Below are 26,514 nucleotides of genomic sequence, written 5' to 3' on the forward strand. Positions count from 1 at the left end.
CCTACCCCCTGTACATGACCTTGCCCTTCTGGTCACTGTCCTACGTGCCCTGCTCATCTGCGATCAATGGCCGTATGTGACCTGCTTAGCTGCCCGTCTATGCCTGGACAGGACCTGCTCATCTACCCCCGTAACAGAGCCTACCCATCTGCCCCCTTGTCGTCGGTGACCTTCTTGTCCGTCCATCGATGCCTGTACGTAATTTGTCCATCAGTAGGAAGTACCTGTACGTGACTTGCTCATCAGTCAGTGCCTGTTCATGACTCTTGTATTGCACATTTATTACGTGACAGGTGATTTCAGGTTTATTTCATACATGAGAAAAATAAAAACTCCCGTTATAAAGTCCAGGAGTGACACATATGCAAGTTGAGGCCCAGCAGCGGGTGGCAGCAGGGATGGTGTTGTGGGGGGTGAAGGTTTCTTCCTTGGTCAGACCGCCTGCTCCTCAGGGTTGATTGGTTGCTGTAGCATGTTCGTGCCATCCATGGCCGAGGGCACATAAAACATGGGCTGCGTGGAGTTTGTGGCAGATGACGACTGTAGTGCGGAGCGGGACGATCGCGCAGAATGACTCGCAGGCCCTGGTGGACAGAGAGGGGTAGATACAGTACTTCTAATGCCTGTGCCCTATTAGGGTTAGTGGCCCTTTTAAGCTGCGTGGCTTACGTGAGGTGTGGGTGCTGGAACTCCTGCAGTGTGGGGTAGCAGAGCGTGCTCGTTCCACTGGGATCCTGTATGGTGGCTGTGGGGTCTTCACTGCTGGGGGAGAAGTCACCAGTGAGACCAGAGTCAACAATGCAAAAGAAAAAGATGGGCTGACACTCACCGGGGCTGTCCCGCTCAGCAATGTAAGCCGCGTGACTCTTGTCCAACCGTCCCTTGTACATTACACCATCAATCCCCATCAGGTCAAACTCCGTCTGTGGAGCAGAGGGTGAAAAGTCTGTCATATCCATAAAGCTTGTGAACCTTTCAGAATTGTCCTTATTTCTGCCTATATTTCACCTAAAACCACATCTGATTTTTCACTCGTCTTAAAAGTTAGATAAGAAAAGCAATATTTTTGACTTGAGTAAAATGATCTAATGGCATACAGTTGTGCTCAAAAGTTTACATACCCCGACAGAATTTTTCCTTTCTTGGCCTTGTTTCAGAGAATATGAATGACAACAAAAAAAAACTTTTTCTCCACTCATGGTTATTGGTTGGGTGAAGCCATTTATTGTCAAACTACTGTGAAAAAGAGAACACAATCTTAATGACAACCAAAAACATCCAAATGACCCTGATCACAAGTTCACATACTCCAGTTCTTAATACTGTGTATTGCCCCCTCTAACATCAAAGTCTTTTGTGGTAGTTGTGGATGAGGTTCTTTATTTTCTCAGATGGTAAAGCTGCCCATTCTTCTTGGCAAAAAGCCTCCAGTTCCTGTAAATTCCTGGGTTGTCTCTCATGAACTGTGCGCTTGAGATCTCCCCACAGTGGCTCAATGATATTGAGGTCAGGAGACTGAGATGGCCACTCCAGAACCTTCACTTTGTTCTGCTGTAGCCAATGACAGGTCGACTTGGCCTTGTGTTTTGGATCGTTGTCATGTTGGAACGTCCAAGTACGTCCCATGTGCAGCTTCCGGGCTGATGAGTGCAAATTTGCCTCCAGTATTTGCTGATAACGTGCTGCATTCATCTTTCCTTCAACTTTTACCAAGTTCCTGTGTCTTTGTAGCTCGCGCATCTCCAAAACATCAGCGATCCACCTCCATGCTTTACTGTAGGAATGGTGTTCCTTTCATCATAGGCCTTGTTGACCTCTCTCCAAAAGTAACGTTTAGGGTTGTGGCCAAAAAGTTCAATTTTGGTCTCATCACGCCAAATTACCTTGTTCCAGAAGTTTTGAGGCTTGTCTCTGTGCTGTTTGGCGTATTGTAGGCGAGATACTTTGTGGCATTTGCGCAGTAATGGCTTTCTTCTGGCGACTTGACCATTCAGCCCATTTTTCTTCAAGTGCCTCCTTATTGTGCATCTTGATACAGCCACACCACTAGTTTTTAGAGAGTTCTGAATTTCAGCTGATGTTATTCATGGGGTTTTCTTTGCATCCCAAACCAATTTTCCTAGCAGTTGTGGCCGAAATTTTTGTTGGTCTACCTGACTGTGGTTTGATTTTTACAGAGCCCCTGATTATCCATTTGTTAATCACAGTTTGAACCCTACTGACTGGCATTATCAATTCCTTGGATATCTTTTTGTATCCCTTTCCTGTGTTATACTGTTCAACTACCTTTTCCCGTAGATCCATTGACAATTCTTTGACGTTTCTGGATTGTGAGGCATGGGGAAAGCAAGCGGCTGGAAGAAAGATGCAAGAGTCTGTCTGGATCCCAGAAACTCACTCAGCTTTTATGCACACACTGATAAGTAAACAGGTCACAGGTAAGAATGGTACCTTTAGTAGCCATTCAAACCCATTTGTGTCAAATTCTGTACATGTTATCAGGCCAAAATCACCCGGGTATGTGAACTTTTGATCAGGGTCATTTGGATGTTTTGGTTGTCATTATGATTTAAAAAGAGAAAACACAGTAGTTTGACAATAAATGGCTTCACCCAACCAATAACCATGAGTGGAGAAAAAGGTTTTTTGTTATCATTCATATTCTCTGAAACAAGGCCAAGAAAGGAAAAATTCTGCCGGGTATGTAAACTTTTGAGCACAACTGTATGTCTGTGAATTGTAAAAGTATGTGACCCTTTTGGCCCGGGCAACACTGTGACTTTTTTTTAGATAAAATCAGATGTAGTTTTAGCTATAAATTATACAGAAATAAGGAAAATACTGAAGGGTTCACAAACTTTTAAGCACCAGTGTATCTGTCTGTGATGTCCATGCTTACGTTCTTGTACTGGATTTGCCCGGGGTCTCCGTACGGGAACACTGTGCTGAGGTTTTGGTTGCACGATGATTTTCGGTGGATTGAGTAGGCGCTGTGGGGTCTCGGGGACTCGCTGTACTGGAGCTCGGGGTCTGACATCTGGGTGGGATCTCTGAAAAGACGAGTCCATGTGAACACTGGGTTAATACGACTCATGGTGAAAGTGGTCCATAGTCCTATACACACAGGTAGGACAGATCTGGTGATCTACACCAGGCAGATTGTCAGTCCCCTAAGGAGACTGACAACCATCCTCCTGTGAATGTATAGAAATTTGTCCATACTCCCCCATAACCATGTGTACAGTGCTGATAGCAGACGCACATACCCGGGGGTCTTGTAATCTCTGCTTCGGGGGTTCAGAGAGCGCACTGTAACCAGATGTCTGCAAAAGAGAGAGAATCACAAATGGATACGATGTTGCCTACTAGGTTCAGTACCACGTTGGGTAGTAGGTTGAACATTAGGTTGAGTACTATGTTCAGTCATAGTCAGTATTAGGTTCAGTACCATGTTCCGTACTAGGTTCGGTCACAGGTTTAGTACTAGGTTCCGTCATAGATTCAGTGCTAGGTTGGGTACTATGTTGCCTACTCGTTTCAGTACCACGTTGAGTAGTAGGTTGAACATTAGGTTGAGTACTAGGTTCCGTCATAGAGTCAGTATTAGGTTCAGTACCATGTTCCGTACTAGGTTCGGTCATAGGTTGGGTACTACTTTGGGCACTAGGTTTGGTACTAGGTTCAGTACCATGTTGGGTACTAGATTGAGTAATAGGTTCGGTCAGAGGTTGGGTACTCACGGTGCGGTTCCCATGGTTACAGGACGGTCACATGAGATGCACTTTACTCTCTCGAACAGTTTCCTGTGAATACACAATGTTTGATAAGTGCACACCGTCACAATATAAAGCTCCCGGCACGGTCTATCACAAATCTTAGGATTTTGGCAGGTCTGTATGCGGCAGTTTCGCCGCAGCCCCTGACTTCATATACACCCGGTGTCAGTCTTTACTGTAATATTAAAATTACCTTCCTGTTGGGAATGAACAGTTACATGGCGCCCCCTATAGGAAAGGGGGCTGTGAATATAATTCTACTTTACGGCAGTTCTGCTCTCAGTCATTGAAGAGCATCACCCGTGCCCCCACTACGCCCCCTACGTGCGCACACCACTCACTTCCTGAAGCCCGCCGCCCCGTCTGGATCGAAGGTCTGGCTGGAGCTGAGATGCTTCTTCAGGAATTTCCAGAGCTCCTCCAGGTCCTTGTGAACGGAGTCCAAGTCCGAGCGGCTCAACTAGAAGATGCAGAAGGTGCGGAGATGTGACAAAGGAACAGGCTGCACAGCAGCACAGAGTATTTTAGGAGAGGAATGTGTCAATGACAGGTGTAGTTGTCCGCCACTCATGATGATGTTACGGAGGGATATGGAGACAAGTGTGCAGTCATACACTGAGAGTCATTTAATGGAAGGAGCAGAACTGCCAGCAGCACAGAGTATTTTAGAAGAGGAGTGTGTTAGAGATAACAATGTTTGCCTCTATCCCCGGCGGCCTGATGACGGCATCCAGCGTTTCCTAGAGATGAAGTTTGCTCAGCCGGGAACAAAGGTCTGAGAGCACAGGGCGCCAGTGACGGGAGGACAGGGCGCCGGTGAGGGGACAGGGCTCCGGTGAGAAGGGGACAGGGCTCCGGTGAGAAGAGGACAGGGCGCCGGTGAGAAGAGGACAGGGCTCCGGTGACAGGAGGACAGGGCTCCGGTGAGAAGAGGACAGGGCTCCGGTGAGAGGAGGACAGGGCTCCGGTGAGAAGAGGACAGGGCTCCGGTGAGAAGAGGACAGGGCTCCGGTGACAGGAGGACAGGGCGCCGGTGAGAGGACAGAGCGCCGGTGAGGGGACAGGGCTCCGGTGCGAAGAGGACAGGGCTCCGGTGAGAGGAGGACAGGGCTCCGGTGAGAAGAGGACAGGGCTCCGGTGACAGGAGGACAGGGCTCCGGTGACAGGAGGACAGGGCGCCGGTGAGAGGACAGAGCGCCGGTGAGGGGACAGGGCTCCGGTGAGAAGAGGACAGGGCGCTGGTGAGAGGAGGACAGGACGCCGGTGAGGGGACAGGGCTCCGGTGAGAAGAGGACAGGACGCCGGTGAGAGGATGACAGGACGCCGGTGAGGGGACAGGGCGCCGGTGCGAGCACAGGGCGCCGGTGAGGGCACAGGGCGCTGGTGAGGGCACAGGGCACTGGTGAGGGCACAGGGCGCCGGTGAGGGGACAGGGCGCCGGTGAGAGCACAGGGCGCTGGTGAGGGGACAGGGCGCCGGTGAGAGCACAGGGCGCCGGTGAGAGCACAGGGTGCTGGTGAGGGCACAGGGCGCTGGTGAGGGGACAGGGCGCCGGTGAGAGCACAGGGCGCCGGTGAGAGCACAGGGCGCTGGTGAGGGCACAGGGCGCTGGTGAGGGAACAGGGCGCTGGTGAGGTGACAGGGCGCCGGTGAGAGCACAGGGCGCCGGTGAGAGCACAGGGTGCCGGTGAGGGCACAGGGCGCTGGTGAGGGGACAGGGTGCCGGTGAGGGCACAGGGCGCTGGTGAGGGGACAGGGCGCCGGTGAGAGCACAGGTCGCTGGTGAGGGCACAGGGCGCTGGTGAGGGGACAGGGTGCCGGTGAGAGCACAGGTCGCTGGTGAGGGCACAGGGCGCTGGTGAGGGGACAGGGTGCCGGTGAGAGCACAGGTCGCTGGTGAGGGGACAGGGTGCCGGTGAGAGCACAGGGCGCCGGTGAGGGGACAACACCGGTGAGAGCATAGGGCGCCGGCGAGGGGACAGGACGCCGGTGAGAGAACAGGGCGCCACCCGGCAGCTTCTCAATAATGTATATTGTAAGGGGTCAATTGTTTATGTGATGTCATGGCGGCTCTGTTAATCTCCCACAATGCACCACATTGCTGCGCACAGGAGCTGTGTACACTCTTACCTTGGCCTCTAGCCCTGCCAGCAGCTTGGCCAGCATGTTCTGCCACTCGGACTCCTGCGCTGCCAGTTTTTTGATCAGAGCCTCCAGCACAGCATTAACCTCGCTGACGGCGGCCTCCAGATCCGCGCGGCCCACCAGGGCCTCCAACGCCCGTCTGTCCGCCTTCTGTAAACAAGACCCCGGAGGTGAGCGACGTCTCGAAGCTCTGGATGTGACTGGAGCATCAGAGGAAATGTGTGCTGAACCTGGGGCCCAACATAATGTCTGCACCGGGGCCCCTCGCTGCACGTCCCATGTATAATCCGGGGCCCCTGTGATAGATACACACGTACCAGATTCAGCTCCAACATGAAATCCCCCTGATCCAACTTCTTCTTCTGCAGCTCATCAATCTGACTCTGAAGGGTCTGCAAGAAGAGGTATCACACGTGATGGGATTAGATACACGGCTCAGCAGACATTTTTCCCTCACATCCCACAACCATTAATAACACCGTACGCTCCGCTCCCTCACCGCGGTCTCGGACAGATCTGCTGCCAGCTTGTCGGTCTTGCTGTCCAGTTGTTGTAGCGCCATATTCAGATCATGGAGTCCACTCTTCAGAGCGCTCAAGTCAACCTTGTCCTAAAAGTGAGGAAAATATAAGAACGATCGAGCCGCAGAGGAAACATCACTGACGAGCTCTCACGAGACGCTACCTTCCGATTCTCAGCGAACAGACTCTCCACATCCTGCCGGACACTGCGCAACTGCTGGAGCAAATCCTCAGGAATACGGTTCTTACCTGCAATCAGAGTATAGGGGGCAGTATTATAGTAGTTATATTCTTGTACATAGGGGGCAGTATTATAGTAGTTATATTCTTGTACATAGGGGGCAGTATTATAGTGGTTATATTCTTGTACATAGGGAGCAGTATTATAGTAGTTATATTCTTGTACATAGGGAGCAGTATTATAGTAGTTATATTCTTGTACATAGGGAGCAGTATTATAGTAGTTATATTCTTGTACATAGGGAGCAGTATTATAGTAGTTATATTCTTGTACATAGGGGGCAGTATTATAGTAGTTATATTCTTGTACATTGGGGTCAGTATTATAGTAGTTATATTCTTGTACATAGGAGCAGTATTATAGTAGTTATATTCTTGTACATAGGGAGCAGTATTATAGTAGTTATATTCTTGTACATAGGGGCAGTATTATAGTAGTTATATTCTTGTACATAGGGGCAGTATTATAGTAGTTATATTCTTGTACATAGGAGCAGTATTATAGTAGTTATATTCTTGTACATAAGGGGCAGTATTATAGTAGTTATATTCTTGTACATAGGAGCAGTATTATAGTAGTTATATTCTTGTACATAGGGGGCAGTATTAAAGTAGTTATATTCTTGTACATAGAGGGCAGTATTATAGTAGTTATATTCTTGTATATAGGAGCAGTATTATAGTAGTTATATTCTTGTACATAGGGAGCAGTATTATAGTAGTTATATTCTTGTACATAGGGGCAGTATTATAGTAGTTATATTCTTGTACATAGGGAGCAGTATTATAGTAGTTATATTCTTGTACATAGGGGCAGTATTATAGTAGTTATATTCTTGTACATAGGGGGCAGTATTATAGTAGTTATATTCTTGTACATAGGGAGCAGTATTATAGTAGTTATATTCTTATACATAGAGGGCAGTATTATAGTAGTTATATTCTTGTACATAGGGAGCAGTATTATAGTAGTTATATTCTTGTACATAGGGAGCAGTATTATAGTAGTTATATTCTTGTATATAGGGGGCAGTATTATAGTAGTTATATTCTTGTACATAGGGGCAGTATTATAGTAGTTATATTCTTGTACATAGGAGCAGTATTATAGTAGTTATATTCTTGTACATAGGGAGCAGTATTATAGTAGTTATATTCTTGTACATAGGGGGCAGTATTATAGTAGCTATATTCTTGTACATAGGAGCAGTATTATAGTAGCTATATTCTTGTATATAGGGGCAGTATTATAGTAGTTATATTCTTGTACATAGGGGCAGTATTATAGTAGTTATATTCTTGTACATAGGAGCAGTATTATAGTAGTTATATTCTTGTACATAGGGAGCAGTATTATAGTAGTTATATTCTTGTACATAGGGAGCAGTATTATAGTAGTTATATTCTTGTATATAGGGGGCAGTATTATAGTAGTTATATTCTTGTACATAGGGGCAGTATTATAGTAGTTATATTCTTGTACATAGGAGCAGTATTATAGTAGTTATATTCTTGTACATAGGGAGCAGTATTATAGTAGTTATATTCTTGTACATAGGGGGCAGTATTATAGTAGCTATATTCTTGTACATAGGAGCAGTATTATAGTAGCTATCTTCTTGTATATAGGAGCAGTATTATAGTAGTTATATTCTTGTACATAGGGGCAGTATTATAGCAGTTATATTCTTGTATATAGGAGCAGTATTATAGTGGTTATATTCTTGTACATAGGGAGCAGTATTATAGTAGTTATATTCTTGTACATAGGGAGCAGTATTATAGTAGTTATATTCTTGTACATAGGAGCAGTATTATAGTGGTTATATTCTTGTACATAGGGAGCAGTATTATAGTAGTTATATTCTTGTACATAGGAGCAGTATTATAGTAGTTATATTCTTGTACATAGGGGCAGTATTATAGTAATTATATTCTTGTACATAGGGGGCAGTATTATAGTAGTTATATTCTTGTACATAGGGGCAGTATTATAGTAATATAAATTCTTGTATATAGGAGCAGTATTATAGTAGTTATATTCTTGTACATAGGGGCAGTATTATAGTAGTTATATTCTTGTACATAGGGAGCAGTATTATAGTAGTTAAATTCTTGTACATAGGGGGCAGTATTATAGTAGTTATATTCCTGTACATAGGAGCAGTATTATAGTAGTTATATTCTTGTATATAGGGGCAGTATTATAGTAGTTATATTCTTGTACATAGGGGCAGTATTATAGTAGTTATATTCTTGTACATAGGGGCAGTATTATAGTAGTTATATTCTTGTACATAGGGGGCAGTATTATAGTAGTTATATTCTTGTACATAAGGGGCAGTATTATAGTAGTTATATTCTTGTACATAGGAGCAGTATTATAGTAGTTATATTCTTGTACATAGGGGGCAGTATTAAAGTAGTTATATTCTTGTACATAGGGAGCAGTATTATAGTAGTTATATTCTTGCATATAGGGAGCAGTATTATAGTAGTTATATTCTTGTACATAGGGGCAGTATTATAGTAGTCATATTCTTGTACATAGGAGCAGTATTATAGTAGTTATATTCTTGTACATAAGGGGCAGTATTATAGTAGTTATATTCTTGTACATAGGAGCAGTATTATAGTAGTTATATTCTTGTACATAGGGGGCAGTATTAAAGTAGTTATATTCTTGTACATAGAGGGCAGTATTATAGTAGTTATATTCTTGTATATAGGAGCAGTATTATAGTAGTTATATTCTTGTACATAGGGAGCAGTATTATAGTAGTTATATTCTTGTACATAGGGGCAGTATTATAGTAGTTATATTCTTGTACATAAGGAGCAGTATTATAGTAGTTATATTCTTGTACATAGGGGCAGTATTATAGTAGTTATATTCTTGTACATAGGGGGCAGTATTATAGTAGTTATATTCTTGTACATAGGGAGCAGTATTATAGTAGTTATATTCTTATACATAGAGGGCAGTATTATAGTAGTTATATTCTTGTACATAGGGAGCAGTATTATAGTAGTTATATTCTTGTACATAGGGAGCAGTATTATAGTAGTTATATTCTTGTATATAGGGGGCAGTATTATAGTAGTTATATTCTTGTACATAGGGGCAGTATTATAGTATTTATATTCTTGTACATAGGAGCAGTATTATAGTAGTTATATTCTTGTACATAGGGAGCAGTATTATAGTAGTTATATTCTTGTACATAGGGAGCAGTATTATAGTAGTTATATTCTTGTACATAGGGAGCAGTATTATAGTAGTTATATTCTTGTACATAGGGAGCAGTATTATAGTAGTTATATTCTTGTACATAGGGGGCAGTATTATAGTAGTTATATTCTTGTACATTGGGGTCAGTATTATAGTAGTTATATTCTTGTACATAGGAGCAGTATTATAGTAGTTATATTCTTGTACATAGGGAGCAGTATTATAGTAGTTATATTCTTGTACATAGGGGCAGTATTATAGTAGTTATATTCTTGTACATAGGGGCAGTATTATAGTAGTTATATTCTTGTACATAGGAGCAGTATTATAGTAGTTATATTCTTGTACATAAGGGGCAGTATTATAGTAGTTATATTCTTGTACATAGGAGCAGTATTATAGTAGTTATATTCTTGTACATAGGGGGCAGTATTAAAGTAGTTATATTCTTGTACATAGAGGGCAGTATTATAGTAGTTATATTCTTGTATATAGGAGCAGTATTATAGTAGTTATATTCTTGTACATAGGGAGCAGTATTATAGTAGTTATATTCTTGTACATAGGGGCAGTATTATAGTAGTTATATTCTTGTACATAGGGAGCAGTATTATAGTAGTTATATTCTTGTACATAGGGGCAGTATTATAGTAGTTATATTCTTGTACATAGGGGGCAGTATTATAGTAGTTATATTCTTGTACATAGGGAGCAGTATTATAGTAGTTATATTCTTATACATAGAGGGCAGTATTATAGTAGTTATATTCTTGTACATAGGGAGCAGTATTATAGTAGTTATATTCTTGTACATAGGGAGCAGTATTATAGTAGTTATATTCTTGTATATAGGGGGCAGTATTATAGTAGTTATATTCTTGTACATAGGGGCAGTATTATAGTAGTTATATTCTTGTACATAGGAGCAGTATTATAGTAGTTATATTCTTGTACATAGGGAGCAGTATTATAGTAGTTATATTCTTGTACATAGGGGGCAGTATTATAGTAGCTATATTCTTGTACATAGGAGCAGTATTATAGTAGCTATATTCTTGTATATAGGGGCAGTATTATAGTAGTTATATTCTTGTACATAGGGGCAGTATTATAGTAGTTATATTCTTGTACATAGGAGCAGTATTATAGTAGTTATATTCTTGTACATAGGGAGCAGTATTATAGTAGTTATATTCTTGTACATAGGGAGCAGTATTATAGTAGTTATATTCTTGTATATAGGGGGCAGTATTATAGTAGTTATATTCTTGTACATAGGGGCAGTATTATAGTAGTTATATTCTTGTACATAGGAGCAGTATTATAGTAGTTATATTCTTGTACATAGGGAGCAGTATTATAGTAGTTATATTCTTGTACATAGGGGGCAGTATTATAGTAGCTATATTCTTGTACATAGGAGCAGTATTATAGTAGCTATCTTCTTGTATATAGGAGCAGTATTATAGTAGTTATATTCTTGTACATAGGGGCAGTATTATAGCAGTTATATTCTTGTATATAGGAGCAGTATTATAGTGGTTATATTCTTGTACATAGGGAGCAGTATTATAGTAGTTATATTCTTGTACATAGGGAGCAGTATTATAGTAGTTATATTCTTGTACATAGGAGCAGTATTATAGTGGTTATATTCTTGTACATAGGGAGCAGTATTATAGTAGTTATATTCTTGTACATAGGAGCAGTATTATAGTAGTTATATTCTTGTACATAGGGGCAGTATTATAGTAATTATATTCTTGTACATAGGGGGCAGTATTATAGTAGTTATATTCTTGTACATAGGGGCAGTATTATAGTAATATAAATTCTTGTATATAGGAGCAGTATTATAGTAGTTATATTCTTGTACATAGGGGCAGTATTATAGTAGTTATATTCTTGTACATAGGGAGCAGTATTATAGTAGTTAAATTCTTGTACATAGGGGGCAGTATTATAGTAGTTATATTCCTGTACATAGGAGCAGTATTATAGTAGTTATATTCTTGTATATAGGGGCAGTATTATAGTAGTTATATTCTTGTACATAGGGGCAGTATTATAGTAGTTATATTCTTGTACATAGGGGCAGTATTATAGTAGTTATATTCTTGTACATAGGGGGCAGTATTATAGTAGTTATATTCTTGTACATAAGGGGCAGTATTATAGTAGTTATATTCTTGTACATAGGAGCAGTATTATAGTAGTTATATTCTTGTACATAGGGGGCAGTATTAAAGTAGTTATATTCTTGTACATAGGGAGCAGTATTATAGTAGTTATATTCTTGCATATAGGGAGCAGTATTATAGTAGTTATATTCTTGTACATAGGGGCAGTATTATAGTAGTCATATTCTTGTACATAGGAGCAGTATTATAGTAGTTATATTCTTGTACATAAGGGGCAGTATTATAGTAGTTATATTCTTGTACATAGGAGCAGTATTATAGTAGTTATATTCTTGTACATAGGGGGCAGTATTAAAGTAGTTATATTCTTGTACATAGAGGGCAGTATTATAGTAGTTATATTCTTGTATATAGGAGCAGTATTATAGTAGTTATATTCTTGTACATAGGGAGCAGTATTATAGTAGTTATATTCTTGTACATAGGGGCAGTATTATAGTAGTTATATTCTTGTACATAAGGAGCAGTATTATAGTAGTTATATTCTTGTACATAGGGGCAGTATTATAGTAGTTATATTCTTGTACATAGGGGGCAGTATTATAGTAGTTATATTCTTGTACATAGGGAGCAGTATTATAGTAGTTATATTCTTATACATAGAGGGCAGTATTATAGTAGTTATATTCTTGTACATAGGGAGCAGTATTATAGTAGTTATATTCTTGTACATAGGGAGCAGTATTATAGTAGTTATATTCTTGTATATAGGGGGCAGTATTATAGTAGTTATATTCTTGTACATAGGGGCAGTATTATAGTATTTATATTCTTGTACATAGGAGCAGTATTATAGTAGTTATATTCTTGTACATAGGGAGCAGTATTATAGTAGTTATATTCTTGTACATAGGGAGCAGTATTATAGTAGTTATATTCTTGTACATAGGGAGCAGTATTATAGTAGTTATATTCTTGTACATAGGGAGCAGTATTATAGTAGTTATATTCTTGTACATAGGGGGCAGTATTATAGTAGTTATATTCTTGTACATTGGGGTCAGTATTATAGTAGTTATATTCTTGTACATAGGAGCAGTATTATAGTAGTTATATTCTTGTACATAGGGAGCAGTATTATAGTAGTTATATTCTTGTACATAGGGGCAGTATTATAGTAGTTATATTCTTGTACATAGGGGCAGTATTATAGTAGTTATATTCTTGTACATAGGAGCAGTATTATAGTAGTTATATTCTTGTACATAAGGGGCAGTATTATAGTAGTTATATTCTTGTACATAGGAGCAGTATTATAGTAGTTATATTCTTGTACATAGGGGGCAGTATTAAAGTAGTTATATTCTTGTACATAGAGGGCAGTATTATAGTAGTTATATTCTTGTATATAGGAGCAGTATTATAGTAGTTATATTCTTGTACATAGGGAGCAGTATTATAGTAGTTATATTCTTGTACATAGGGGCAGTATTATAGTAGTTATATTCTTGTACATAGGGAGCAGTATTATAGTAGTTATATTCTTGTACATAGGGGCAGTATTATAGTAGTTATATTCTTGTACATAGGGGGCAGTATTATAGTAGTTATATTCTTGTACATAGGGAGCAGTATTATAGTAGTTATATTCTTATACATAGAGGGCAGTATTATAGTAGTTATATTCTTGTACATAGGGAGCAGTATTATAGTAGTTATATTCTTGTACATAGGGAGCAGTATTATAGTAGTTATATTCTTGTATATAGGGGGCAGTATTATAGTAGTTATATTCTTGTACATAGGGGCAGTATTATAGTAGTTATATTCTTGTACATAGGAGCAGTATTATAGTAGTTATATTCTTGTACATAGGGAGCAGTATTATAGTAGTTATATTCTTGTACATAGGGGGCAGTATTATAGTAGCTATATTCTTGTACATAGGAGCAGTATTATAGTAGCTATATTCTTGTATATAGGGGCAGTATTATAGTAGTTATATTCTTGTACATAGGGGCAGTATTATAGTAGTTATATTCTTGTACATAGGAGCAGTATTATAGTAGTTATATTCTTGTACATAGGGAGCAGTATTATAGTAGTTATATTCTTGTACATAGGGAGCAGTATTATAGTAGTTATATTCTTGTATATAGGGGGCAGTATTATAGTAGTTATATTCTTGTACATAGGGGCAGTATTATAGTAGTTATATTCTTGTACATAGGAGCAGTATTATAGTAGTTATATTCTTGTACATAGGGAGCAGTATTATAGTAGTTATATTCTTGTACATAGGGGGCAGTATTATAGTAGCTATATTCTTGTACATAGGAGCAGTATTATAGTAGCTATCTTCTTGTATATAGGAGCAGTATTATAGTAGTTATATTCTTGTACATAGGGGCAGTATTATAGCAGTTATATTCTTGTATATAGGAGCAGTATTATAGTGGTTATATTCTTGTACATAGGGAGCAGTATTATAGTAGTTATATTCTTGTACATAGGGAGCAGTATTATAGTAGTTATATTCTTGTACATAGGAGCAGTATTATAGTGGTTATATTCTTGTACATAGGGAGCAGTATTATAGTAGTTATATTCTTGTACATAGGAGCAGTATTATAGTAGTTATATTCTTGTACATAGGGGCAGTATTATAGTAATTATATTCTTGTACATAGGGGGCAGTATTATAGTAGTTATATTCTTGTACATAGGGGCAGTATTATAGTAATATAAATTCTTGTATATAGGAGCAGTATTATAGTAGTTATATTCTTGTACATAGGGGCAGTATTATAGTAGTTATATTCTTGTACATAGGGAGCAGTATTATAGTAGTTAAATTCTTGTACATAGGGGGCAGTATTATAGTAGTTATATTCCTGTACATAGGAGCAGTATTATAGTAGTTATATTCTTGTATATAGGGGCAGTATTATAGTAGTTATATTCTTGTACATAGGGGCAGTATTATAGTAGTTATATTCTTGTACATAGGGGCAGTATTATAGTAGTTATATTCTTGTACATAGGGGGCAGTATTATAGTAGTTATATTCTTGTACATAAGGGGCAGTATTATAGTAGTTATATTCTTGTACATAGGAGCAGTATTATAGTAGTTATATTCTTGTACATAGGGGGCAGTATTAAAGTAGTTATATTCTTGTACATAGGGAGCAGTATTATAGTAGTTATATTCTTGCATATAGGGAGCAGTATTATAGTAGTTATATTCTTGTACATAGGGGCAGTATTATAGTAGTCATATTCTTGTACATAGGAGCAGTATTATAGTAGTTATATTCTTGTACATAAGGGGCAGTATTATAGTAGTTATATTCTTGTACATAGGAGCAGTATTATAGTAGTTATATTCTTGTACATAGGGGGCAGTATTAAAGTAGTTATATTCTTGTACATAGAGGGCAGTATTATAGTAGTTATATTCTTGTATATAGGAGCAGTATTATAGTAGTTATATTCTTGTACATAGGGAGCAGTATTATAGTAGTTATATTCTTGTACATAGGGGCAGTATTATAGTAGTTATATTCTTGTACATAGGGAGCAGTATTATAGTAGTTATATTCTTGTACATAGGGGCAGTATTATAGTAGTTATATTCTTGTACATAGGGGGCAGTATTATAGTAGTTATATTCTTGTACATAGGGAGCAGTATTATAGTAGTTATATTCTTATACATAGAGGGCAGTATTATAGTAGTTATATTCTTGTACATAGGGAGCAGTATTATAGTAGTTATATTCTTGTACATAGGGAGCAGTATTATAGTAGTTATATTCTTGTATATAGGGGGCAGTATTATAGTAGTTATATTCTTGTACATAGGGGCAGTATTATAGTATTTATATTCTTGTACATAGGAGCAGTATTATAGTAGTTATATTCTTGTACATAGGGAGCAGTATTATAGTAGTTATATTCTTGTACATAGGGGGCAGTATTATAGTAGCTATATTCTTGTACATAGGAGCAGTATTATAGTAGCTATATTCTTGTATATAGGGGCAGTATTATAGTAGTTATATTCTTGTACATAGGGGCAGTATTATAGTAGTTATATTCTTGTACATAGGAGCAGTATTATAGTAGTTATATTCTTGTACATAGGGAGCAGTATTATAGTAGTTATATTCTTGTACATAGGGAGCAGTATTATAGTAGTTATATTCTTGTATATAGGGGGCAGTATTATAGTAGTTATATTCTTGTACATAGGGGCAGTATTATAGTAGTTATATTCTTGTACATAGGAGCAGTATTATAGTAGTTATATTCTTGTACATAGGGAGCAGTATTATAGTAGTTATATTCTTGTACATAGGGGGCAGTATTATAGTAGCTATATTCTTGTACATAGGAGCAGTATTATAGTAGCTATCTTCTTGTATATAGGAGCAGTATTATAGTAGTTATATTCTTGTACATAGGGGCAGTATTATAGCAGTTATATTCTTGTATATAGGAGCTGTATTATAGTGGTTATATTCTTGTACATAGGGAGCAGTATTATAGTAGTTATATTCTTGTACATAGGGAGCAGTATTATAGTAGTTATATTCTTGTACATAGGAGCAGTATTATAGTGGTTATATTCTTGTACATAGGGAGCAGTATTATAGTAGTTATATTCTTGTACATAGGAGCAGTATTATAGTAGTTATATTCTTGTACATAGGGAGCAGTATTATAGTAGTTAAATTCTTGTACATAGGGGGCAGTATTATAGTAGTTATATTCCTGTACATAGGAGCAGTATTATAGTAGTTATATTCTTGTATATAGGGGCAGTATTATAGTAGTTATATTCTTGTACATAGGGGCAGTATTATAGTAGTTATATTCTTGTACATAGGGGCAGTATTATAGTAGTTATATTCTTGTACATAGGGGGCAGTATTATAGTAGTTATATTCTTGTACATAAGGGGCAGTATTATAGTAGTTATATTCTTGTACATAGGAGCAGTATTATAGTAGTTATATTCTTGTACATAGGGGGCAGTATTAAAGTAGTTATATTCTTGTACATAGGGAGCAGTATTATAGTAGTTATATTCTTGCATATAGGGAGCAGTATTATAGTAGTTATATTCTTGTACATAGGGGCAGTATTATAGTAGTCATATTCTTGTACATAGGAGCAGTATTATAGTAGTTATATTCTTGTACATAAGGGGCAGTATTATAGTAGTTATATTCTTGTACATAGGAGCAGTATTATAGTAGTTATATTCTTGTACATAGGGGGCAGTATTAAAGTAGTTATATTCTTGTACATAGAGGGCAGTATTATAGTAGTTATATTCTTGTATATAGGAGCAGTATTATAGTAGTTATATTCTTGTACATAGGGAGCAGTATTATAGTAGTTATATTCTTGTACATAGGGGCAGTATTATAGTAGTTATATTCTTGTACATAGGGAGCAGTATTATAGTAGTTATATTCTTGTACATAGGGGCAGTATTATAGTAGTTATATTCTTGTACATAGGGGGCAGTATTATAGTAGTTATATTCTTGTACATAGGGAGCAGTATTATAGTAGTTATATTCTTATACATAGAGGGCAGTATTATAGTAGTTATATTCTTGTACAAAGGGAGCAGTATTATAGTAGTTATATTCTTGTACATAGGGAGCAGTATTATAGTAGTTATATTCTTGTATATAGGGGGCAGTATTATAGTAGTTATATTCTTGTACATAGGGGCAGTATTATAGTATTTATATTCTTGTACATAGGAGCAGTATTATAGTAGTTATATTCTTGTACATAGGGAGCAGTATTATAGTAGTTATATTCTTGTACATAGGGGGCAGTATTATAGTAGCTATATTCTTGTACATAGGAGCAGTATTATAGTAGCTATATTCTTGTATATAGGGGCAGTATTATAGTAGTTATATTCTTGTACATAGGGGTAGTATTATAGTAGTTATATTCTTGTATATAGGAGCAGTATTATAGTGGTTATATTCTTGTACATAGGGAGCAGTATTATAGTAGTTATATTCTTGTACATAGGGAGCAGTATTATAGTAGTTATATTCTTGTACATAGGAGCAGTATTATAGTGGTTATATTCTTGTACATAGGGAGCAGTATTATAGTAGTTATATTCTTGTACATAGGGAGCAGTATTATAGTAGTTATATTCTTGTACATAGGAGCAGTATTATAGTGGTTATATTCTTGTACATAGGGAGCAGTATTATAGTAGTTATATTCTTGTACATAGGAGCAGTATTATAGTAGTTATATTCTTGTACATAGGGAGCAGTATTATAGTAGTTAAATTCTTGTACATAGGGGGCAGTATTATAGTAGTTATATTCCTGTACATAGGAGCAGTATTATAGTAGTTATATTCTTGTATATAGGGGCAGTATTATAGTAGTTATATTCTTGTACATAGGGGCAGTATTATAGTAGTTATATTCTTGTACATAGGGGCAGTATTATAGTAGTTATATTCTTGTACATAGGGGGCAGTATTATAGTAGTTATATTCTTGTACATAAGGGGCAGTATTATAGTAGTTATATTCTTGTACATAGGAGCAGTATTATAGTAGTTATATTCTTGTACATAGGGGGCAGTATTAAAGTAGTTATATTCTTGTACATAGGGAGCAGTATTATAGTAGTTATATTCTTGCATATAGGGAGCAGTATTATAGTAGTTATATTCTTGTACATAGGGGCAGTATTATAGTAGTCATATTCTTGTACATAGGAGCAGTATTATAGTAGTTATATTCTTGTACATAAGGGGCAGTATTATAGTAGTTATATTCTTGTACATAGGAGCAGTATTATAGTAGTTATATTCTTGTACATAGGGGGCAGTATTAAAGTAGTTATATTCTTGTACATAGAGGGCAGTATTATAGTAGTTATATTCTTGTATATAGGAGCAGTATTATAGTAGTTATATTCTTGTACATAGGGAGCAGTATTATAGTAGTTATATTCTTGTACATAGGGGCAGTATTATAGTAGTTATATTCTTGTACATAGGGAGCAGTATTATAGTAGTTATATTCTTGTACATAGGGGCAGTATTATAGTAGTTATATTCTTGTACATAGGGGGCAGTATTATAGTAGTTATATTCTTGTACATAGGGAGCAGTATTATAGTAGTTATATTCTTATACATAGAGGGCAGTATTATAGTAGTTATATTCTTGTACAAAGGGAGCAGTATTATAGTAGTTATATTCTTGTACATAGGGAGCAGTATTATAGTAGTTATATTCTTGTATATAGGGGGCAGTATTATAGTAGTTATATTCTTGTACATAGGGGCAGTATTATAGTATTTATATTCTTGTACATAGGAGCAGTATTATAGTAGTTATATTCTTGTACATAGGGAGCAGTATTATAGTAGTTATATTCTTGTACATAGGGGGCAGTATTATAGTAGCTATATTCTTGTACATAGGAGCAGTATTATAGTAGCTATATTCTTGTATATAGGGGCAGTATTATAGTAGTTATATTCTTGTACATAGGGGTAGTATTATAGTAGTTATATTCTTGTATATAGGAGCAGTATTATAGTGGTTATATTCTTGTACATAGGGAGCAGTATTATAGTAGTTATATTCTTGTACATAGGGAGCAGTATTATAGTAGTTATATTCTTGTACATAGGAGCAGTATTATAGTGGTTATATTCTTGTACATAGGGAGCAGTATTATAGTAGTTATATTCTTGTACATAGGAGCAGTATTATAGTAGTTATATTCTTGTACATAGGGGCAGTATTATAGTAATTATATTCTTGTACATAGGGGGCAGTATTATAGTAGTTATATTCTTGTACATAGGGGCAGTATTATAGTAATATAAATTCTTGTATATAGGAGCAGTATTATAGTAGTTATATTCTTGTACATAGGGGCAGTATTATAGTAGTTATATTCTTGTACATAGGGAGCAGTATTATAGTAGTTAAATTCTTGTACATAGGGGGCAGTATTATAGTAGTTATATTCCTGTACATAGGAGCAGTATTATAGTAGTTATATTCTTGTATATAGAGGCAGTATTATAGTAGTTATATTCTTGTACATAGGGGCAGTATTATAGTAGTTATATTCTTGTACATAGGGGCAGTATTATAGTAGTTATATTCTTGTACATAGGGGGCAGTATTATAGTAGTTATATTCTTGTACATAAGGGGCAGTATTATAGTAGTTATATTCTTGTACATAGGAGCAGTATTATAGTAGTTATATTCTTGTACATAGGGGGCAGTATTAAAGTAGTTATATTCTTGTACATAGGGAGCAGTATTATAGTAGTTATATTCTTGCATATAGGGAGCAGTATTATAGTAGTTATATTCTTGTACATAGGGGCAGTATTATAGTAGTCATATTCTTGTACATAGGAGCAGTATTATAGTAGTTATATTCTTGTACATAAGGGGCAGTATTATAGTAGTTATATTCTTGTACATAGGAGCAGTATTATAGTAGTTATATTCTTGTACATAGGGGGCAGTATTAAAGTAGTTATATTCTTGTAAATAGAGGGCAGTATTATAGTAGTTATATTCTTGTATATAGGAGCAGTATTATAGTAGTTATATTCTTGTACATAGGGAGCAGTATTATAGTAGTTATATTCTTGTACATAGGGGCAGTATTATAGTAGTTATATTCTTGTACATAGGGAGCAGTATTATAGTAGTTATATTCTTGTACATAGGGGAAGTATTATAGTAGTTATATTCTTGTACATAGGGGGCAGTATTATAGTAGTTATATTCTTGTACATAGGGAGCAGTATTATAGTAGTTATATTCTTATACATAGAGGGCAGTATTATAGTAGTTATATTCTTGTACATAGGGAGCAGTATTATAGTAGTTATATTCTTGTACATAGGGAGCAGTATTATAGTAGTTATATTCTTGTATATAGGGGGCAGTATTATAGTAGTTATATTCTTGTACATAGGGGCAGTATTATAGTAGTTATATTCTTGTACATAGGAGCAGTATTATAGTAGTTATATTCTTGTACATAGGGAGCAGTATTAAAGTAGTTATATTCTTGTACATAGGGGGCAGTATTATAGTAGCTATATTCTTGTACATAGGAGCAGTATTATAGTAGCTATATTCTTGTATATAGGGGCAGTATTATAGTAGTTATATTCTTGTACATAGGGGCAGTATTATAGTAGTTATATTCTTGTATATAGGAGCAGTATTATAGTGGTTATATTCTTGTACATAGGGAGCAGTATTATAGTAGTTATATTCTTGTACATAGGGAGCAGTATTATAGTAGTTATATTCTTGTACATAGGAGCAGTATTATAGTGGTTATATTCTTGTACATAGGGGCAGTATTATAGTAGTTATATTCTTGTACATAGGGGGCAGTATTAAAGTAGTTATATTCTTGTACATAGGGAGCAGTATTATAGTAGTTATATTCTTGCATATAGGGAGCAGTATTATAGTAGTTATGTTCTTGTACATAGGGGCAGTATTATAGTAGTTATATTCTTGTACATAGGAGCAGTATTATAGTAGTTATATTCTTCTACATAAGGGGCAGTATTATAGTAGTTATATTCTTGTACATAGGAGCAGCATTATAGTAGTTATATTCTTGTACATAGGGGGCAGTATTAAAGTAGTTATATTCTTGTACATAGGGAGCAGTATTATAGTAGTTATATTCTTGCGTATAGGGAGCAGTATTATAGTAGTTATATTCTTGTACATAGGGGCAGTATTATAGTAGTTATATTCTTGTACATAGGGGCAGTATTATAGTAGTTATATTCTTATACATAGGGGGCAGTATTATAGTAGTTATATTCTTGTACATAGGAGCAGTATTATAGTAGTTATATTCTTGTACATAGGGGCAGTATTATAGTAGTTATATTCTTGTACATAGGAGCAGTATTATAGTAGCTATATTCTTGTACATACGGGCAGTATTATAGTAGTTATATTCTTGTACATAGGAGCAGTATTATAGTAGTTATATTCTTGCACATAGGGGGCAGTATTATAGTAGTTATATTCTTGTACATAGGGGCAGTATTATAGTAGTTATATTCTTGTACATAGGGGCAGTATTATAGTAGTTATATTCTAGTACATACGGGCAGTATTATAGTAGTTATATTCTTGTACATAGGAGCAGTATTATAGTAGTTATATTCTTGTACATAGGAGCAGTATTATAGTAGTTATATTCTTGTACATACGGGCAGTATTATAGTAGTTATATTCTTGTACATAGCTGCAGTATTATAGTAGTTATAGTCTAGTACATACGGGCAGTATTATAGTAGTTATATTCTTGTACATAGGGGGCAGTATTATAGTAGTTATATTCTTGTACATAGGGGCAGTATTATAGTAGTTATATTCTTGTACATACGGGCAGTATTATAGTAGTTATATACTAGTACATACGGGCAGTATTATAGTAATTATATTCTTGTACATACGGGCAGTATTATAGTAGTTATATTCTTGCACATAGGGGGCAGTATTATAGTAGTTATATTCTTGTACATAGGGGCAGTATTATAGTAGTTATATTCTTGCACGTAGGAGCAGTATTATAGTAGTTATATTCTTGTACATAAGAGCAGTATTATAGTAGTTATATTCTTGTACATAGGGGCAGTATTATAGTAGTTATATTCTTGTACATAGGGGCAGTATTATAGTAGTTATATTCTAGTACATACGGGCAGTATTATAGTAGTTATATTCTTGTATATAAGAGCGGTATTACAGTAGTTATATTCTGTACATAGGGGGCAGTATTATAGTAGTTATATTCTTGAACATAGGAGCAGAATTATAGTAGTTATATTCTTGTATATAGGAGCAGTATTATAGTAGTTATATTCTTGTATATAGGAGCGGTATTACAGTAATTATATTCTTGTACATAGGGGCAGTATTATAGTAGTTATATTCTTGTACATAGGGGTAGTATTATAGTAGTTATATTCTTGTACATAGGGGCAGTATTATAGTAGTTATATTCTTGTACATAGGAGCAGTATTATAGTAGTTATATTCTTGTACATACGGGCAGTATTATAGTAGTTATATTCTTGTACATAGGGGCAGTATTATAGTAGTTATATTCTTGTACATAGGGGGCAGTATTATAGTAGTTATATTCTTGTATATAGGGGCGGTATTACAGTAGTTATATTCTTGTACATAGGAGCAGTATTTAGTAGTTATATTCTTGTACATAGGAGCAGTATTATAGTAGTTATTTTCTTGTATATAGGAGCAGTATTATAGTAGTTATATTCTTGTATATAGGAGCGGTATTACAGTAGTTATATTCTTGTACATAGGGGCAGTATTATAGTAGTTATATTCTTGTATATAGGAGCAGTATTATAGTAGTTATATTCTTTTATATAGGAGCAGTATTATAGTAGTTATATTCTTGTATATAGGAGCGGTATTACAGTAGATATATTCTTGTACATAGGGGCAGTATTATAGTAGTTATATTCTTGTACATAGGGGCAGTATTATAGTAGTTATATTCTTGTACATAGGGGGCAGTATTATAGTAGTTATATTCTTGTATATAGGAGCAGTATTATAGTAGTTATATTCTTGTACATAGGAGCAGTATTATAGTAGTTATATTCTTGTATATAGGAGCGGTATTACAGTAGTTATATTCTTGTACATAGGAGCAGTATTACAGTAGTTATATTCTTGTATATAGGAGCAGTATTACAGTAGTTATATTCTTGTACATAGGGGCAGTATTATAGTAGTTATACTCTTGTACATAGGAGCAGTATTATAGTAGTTATATTCTTGTACATAGGGACAGTATTATAGTAGTTATATTCTTGTACATAGGGGCAATATTATAGTAGTTATATTCTTGTACATAGGGGCAGAATTATAGTAGTTATACTCTTGTACATAGGAGCAGTATTATAGTAGTTATATTCTTGTACATAGGGGCAGTATTCTATTAGTTATATTCTTGTACATAGGGACTGTATTATAGTAGTTATATTCTTGTACATAGGGGCAGTATTATAGTAGTCATAATCTTATATATAGGGGGCAGTATTATAGTAGTTATATGCTTGGACATGGGGCAGTATTATAGAAGTTATATTCTTGTACATAGGAGCAGTATTATAGTAGTTATATTCTTATACATAGGGTGCAGTATTATAGTAATTATATTCTTGTACATAGGGGCAGTATTATAGTAGTTATATTCTTGTACATAGGGGCAGTATTATAGAAGTTATATTCTTGTACATAGGAGCAGTATTATAGTAGTTATATTCTTGTATATAGGGGGCAGTATTATAGTAGTTATATTCTTGTACATAGGGAGTAGTATTATAGTAGTTATATTCTTGTACATAGGGGCAGTATTATAGTAGCTATATTCTTGTACATAGGGAGCAGTATTATAGTAGATATATTCTTGTACATAGGGGGCAGTATTATAGTAGTTATATTCTTGTACATAGGGGCAGTATTATAATAGTTATATTCTTGTACACAGGAACAGTATTATAATAGTTATATTCTTGTACATAGGGGGCAGTATTATAGAAGTTATATTCTTGTACATAGAGGGCAGTATTATAGTAGTTATATTCTTGTACATAGGGGCAGTATTATAGTAGTTATATTCTTGTACATAGGGGGCTGTATTATAGTAGTTATATTCTTGTACATAGGAGCAGTATTATAGTAGTTATATTCCTGTACATAGGGGCAGTATTATAGTAGTTATATTCTAGTACATACGGGCAGTATTATAGTAGTTATATTCTTGTACATAGGAGCAGTATTATAGTAGTTATATTCTTGTACATAGGAGCAGTATTATAGTAGTTATATTCTTGTACATACGGGCAGTATTATAGTAGTTATATTCTTGTACATAGCTGCAGTATTATAGTAGTTATAGTCTAGTACATACGGGCAGTATTATAGTAGTTATATTCTTGTACATAGGGGGCAGTATTATAGTAGTTATATTCTTGTACATAGGGGCAGTATTATAGTAGTTATATTCTTGTACATACGGGCAGTATTATAGTAGTTATATACTAGTACATACGGGCAGTATTATAGTAATTATATTCTTGTACATACGGGCAGTATTATAGTAGTTATATTCTTGCACATAGGGGGCAGTATTATAGTAGTTATATTCTTGTACATAGGGGCAGTATTATAGTAGTTATATTCTTGCACGTAGGAGCAGTATTATAGTAGTTATATTCTTGTACATAAGAGCAGTATTATAGTAGTTATATTCTTGTACATAGGGGCAGTATTATAGTAGTTATATTCTTGTACATAGGGGCAGTATTATAGTAGTTATATTCTAGTACATACGGGCAGTATTATAGTAGTTATATTCTTGTATATAAGAGCGGTATTACAGTAGTTATATTCTGTACATAGGGGGCAGTATTATAGTAGTTATATTCTTGAACATAGGAGCAGAATTATAGTAGTTATATTCTTGTATATAGGAGCAGTATTATAGTAGTTATATTCTTGTATATAGGAGCGGTATTACAGTAAATATATTCTTGTACATAGGGGCAGTATTATAGTAGTTATATTCTTGTACATAGGGGCAGTATTATAGTAGTTATATTCTTGTACATAGGGGCAGTATTATAGTAGTTATATTCTTGTACATAGGAGCAGTATTATAGTAGTTATATTCTTGTACATACGGGCAGTATTATAGTAGTTATATTCTTGTACATAGGGGCAGTATTATAGTAGTTATATTCTTGTACATAGGGGGCAGTATTATAGTAGTTATATTCTTGTATATAGGGGCGGTATTACAGTAGTTATATTCTTGTACATAGGAGCAGTATTTAGTAGTTATATTCTTGTACATAGGAGCAGTATTATAGTAGTTATTTTCTTGTATATAGGAGCAGTATTATAGTAGTTATATTCTTGTATATAGGAGCGGTATTACAGTAGTTATATTCTTGTACATAGGGGCAGTATTATAGTAGTTATATTCTTGTACATAGGTGCAGTATTATAGTAGTTATATTCTTGTATATAGGAGCAGTATTATAGTAGTTATATTCTTGTATATAGGAGCAGTATTATAGTAGTTATATTCTTGTATATAGGAGCGGTATTACAGTAGATATATTCTTGTACATAGGGGCAGTATTATAGTAGTTATATTCTTGTACATAGGGGCAGTATTATAGTAGTTATATTCTTGTACATAGGGGGCAGTATTATAGTAGTTATATTCTTGTATATAGGAGCAGTATTATAGTAGTTATATTCTTGTACATAGGAGCAGTATTATAGTAGTTATATTCTTGTATATAGGAGCGGTATTACAGTAGTTATATT

The 26,514-nt window shown here is 35.9% G+C and overlaps 2 protein-coding genes across 8 annotated transcripts in view; one reads left to right on the top strand and one right to left on the bottom strand.

Moving 5' to 3' along the window:
• Positions 1-260: 260 nt before the first annotated feature.
• CUNH16orf96 (chromosome unknown C16orf96 homolog) overlaps positions 261-26,514 on the bottom strand; it is a 53,692-nt gene continuing 27,438 nt past the window's right edge. The window contains exons 7-17 of one of the 2 annotated variants that reach the window (XM_073648593.1): positions 6,606-6,691; positions 6,421-6,531; positions 6,239-6,313; positions 5,907-6,071; positions 4,118-4,236; positions 3,741-3,803; positions 3,267-3,323; positions 2,900-3,050; positions 830-923; positions 670-759; positions 261-584 (exon numbers count right to left, since the gene is read on the bottom strand). In XM_073648593.1, the coding sequence (XP_073504694.1) occupies positions 433-584; positions 670-759; positions 830-923; positions 2,900-3,050; positions 3,267-3,323; positions 3,741-3,803; positions 4,118-4,236; positions 5,907-6,071; positions 6,239-6,313; positions 6,421-6,531; positions 6,606-6,691 (1,163 nt within the window). In that variant the 3' untranslated portion in view covers positions 261-432. Of the gene's footprint in view, positions 585-669; positions 763-829; positions 924-2,899; positions 3,051-3,266; positions 3,324-3,740; positions 3,804-4,117; positions 4,237-5,906; positions 6,072-6,238; positions 6,314-6,420; positions 6,532-6,605; positions 6,692-26,514 lie in introns of both variants that reach the window. The other variant, XM_073648592.1, reaches the window with a different exon arrangement.
• The window catches only part of CDIP1 (cell death inducing p53 target 1), a 60,278-nt gene continuing 38,294 nt past the window's right edge, over positions 4,531-26,514 (top strand). The window contains exon 1 of one of the 6 annotated variants that reach the window (XM_073648609.1): positions 4,531-4,592. The gene's annotated coding sequence lies outside the window, so the exon portion shown is untranslated. Of the gene's footprint in view, positions 4,593-4,633; positions 4,656-4,700; positions 4,788-4,831; positions 4,936-26,514 lie in introns of those variants that run through there. The other 5 variants (XM_073648611.1, XM_073648613.1, XM_073648608.1 and 2 more) reach the window with 5 other exon arrangements.

The sequence above is a fragment of the Phyllobates terribilis genome, unplaced genomic scaffold (assembly GCF_046119375.1).
Source record: "Phyllobates terribilis strain yellow unplaced genomic scaffold, ASM4611937v1 Scaffold_9__5_contigs__length_417890890, whole genome shotgun sequence".
NCBI classification, from domain to species: domain Eukaryota; kingdom Metazoa; phylum Chordata; class Amphibia; order Anura; family Dendrobatidae; genus Phyllobates; species Phyllobates terribilis.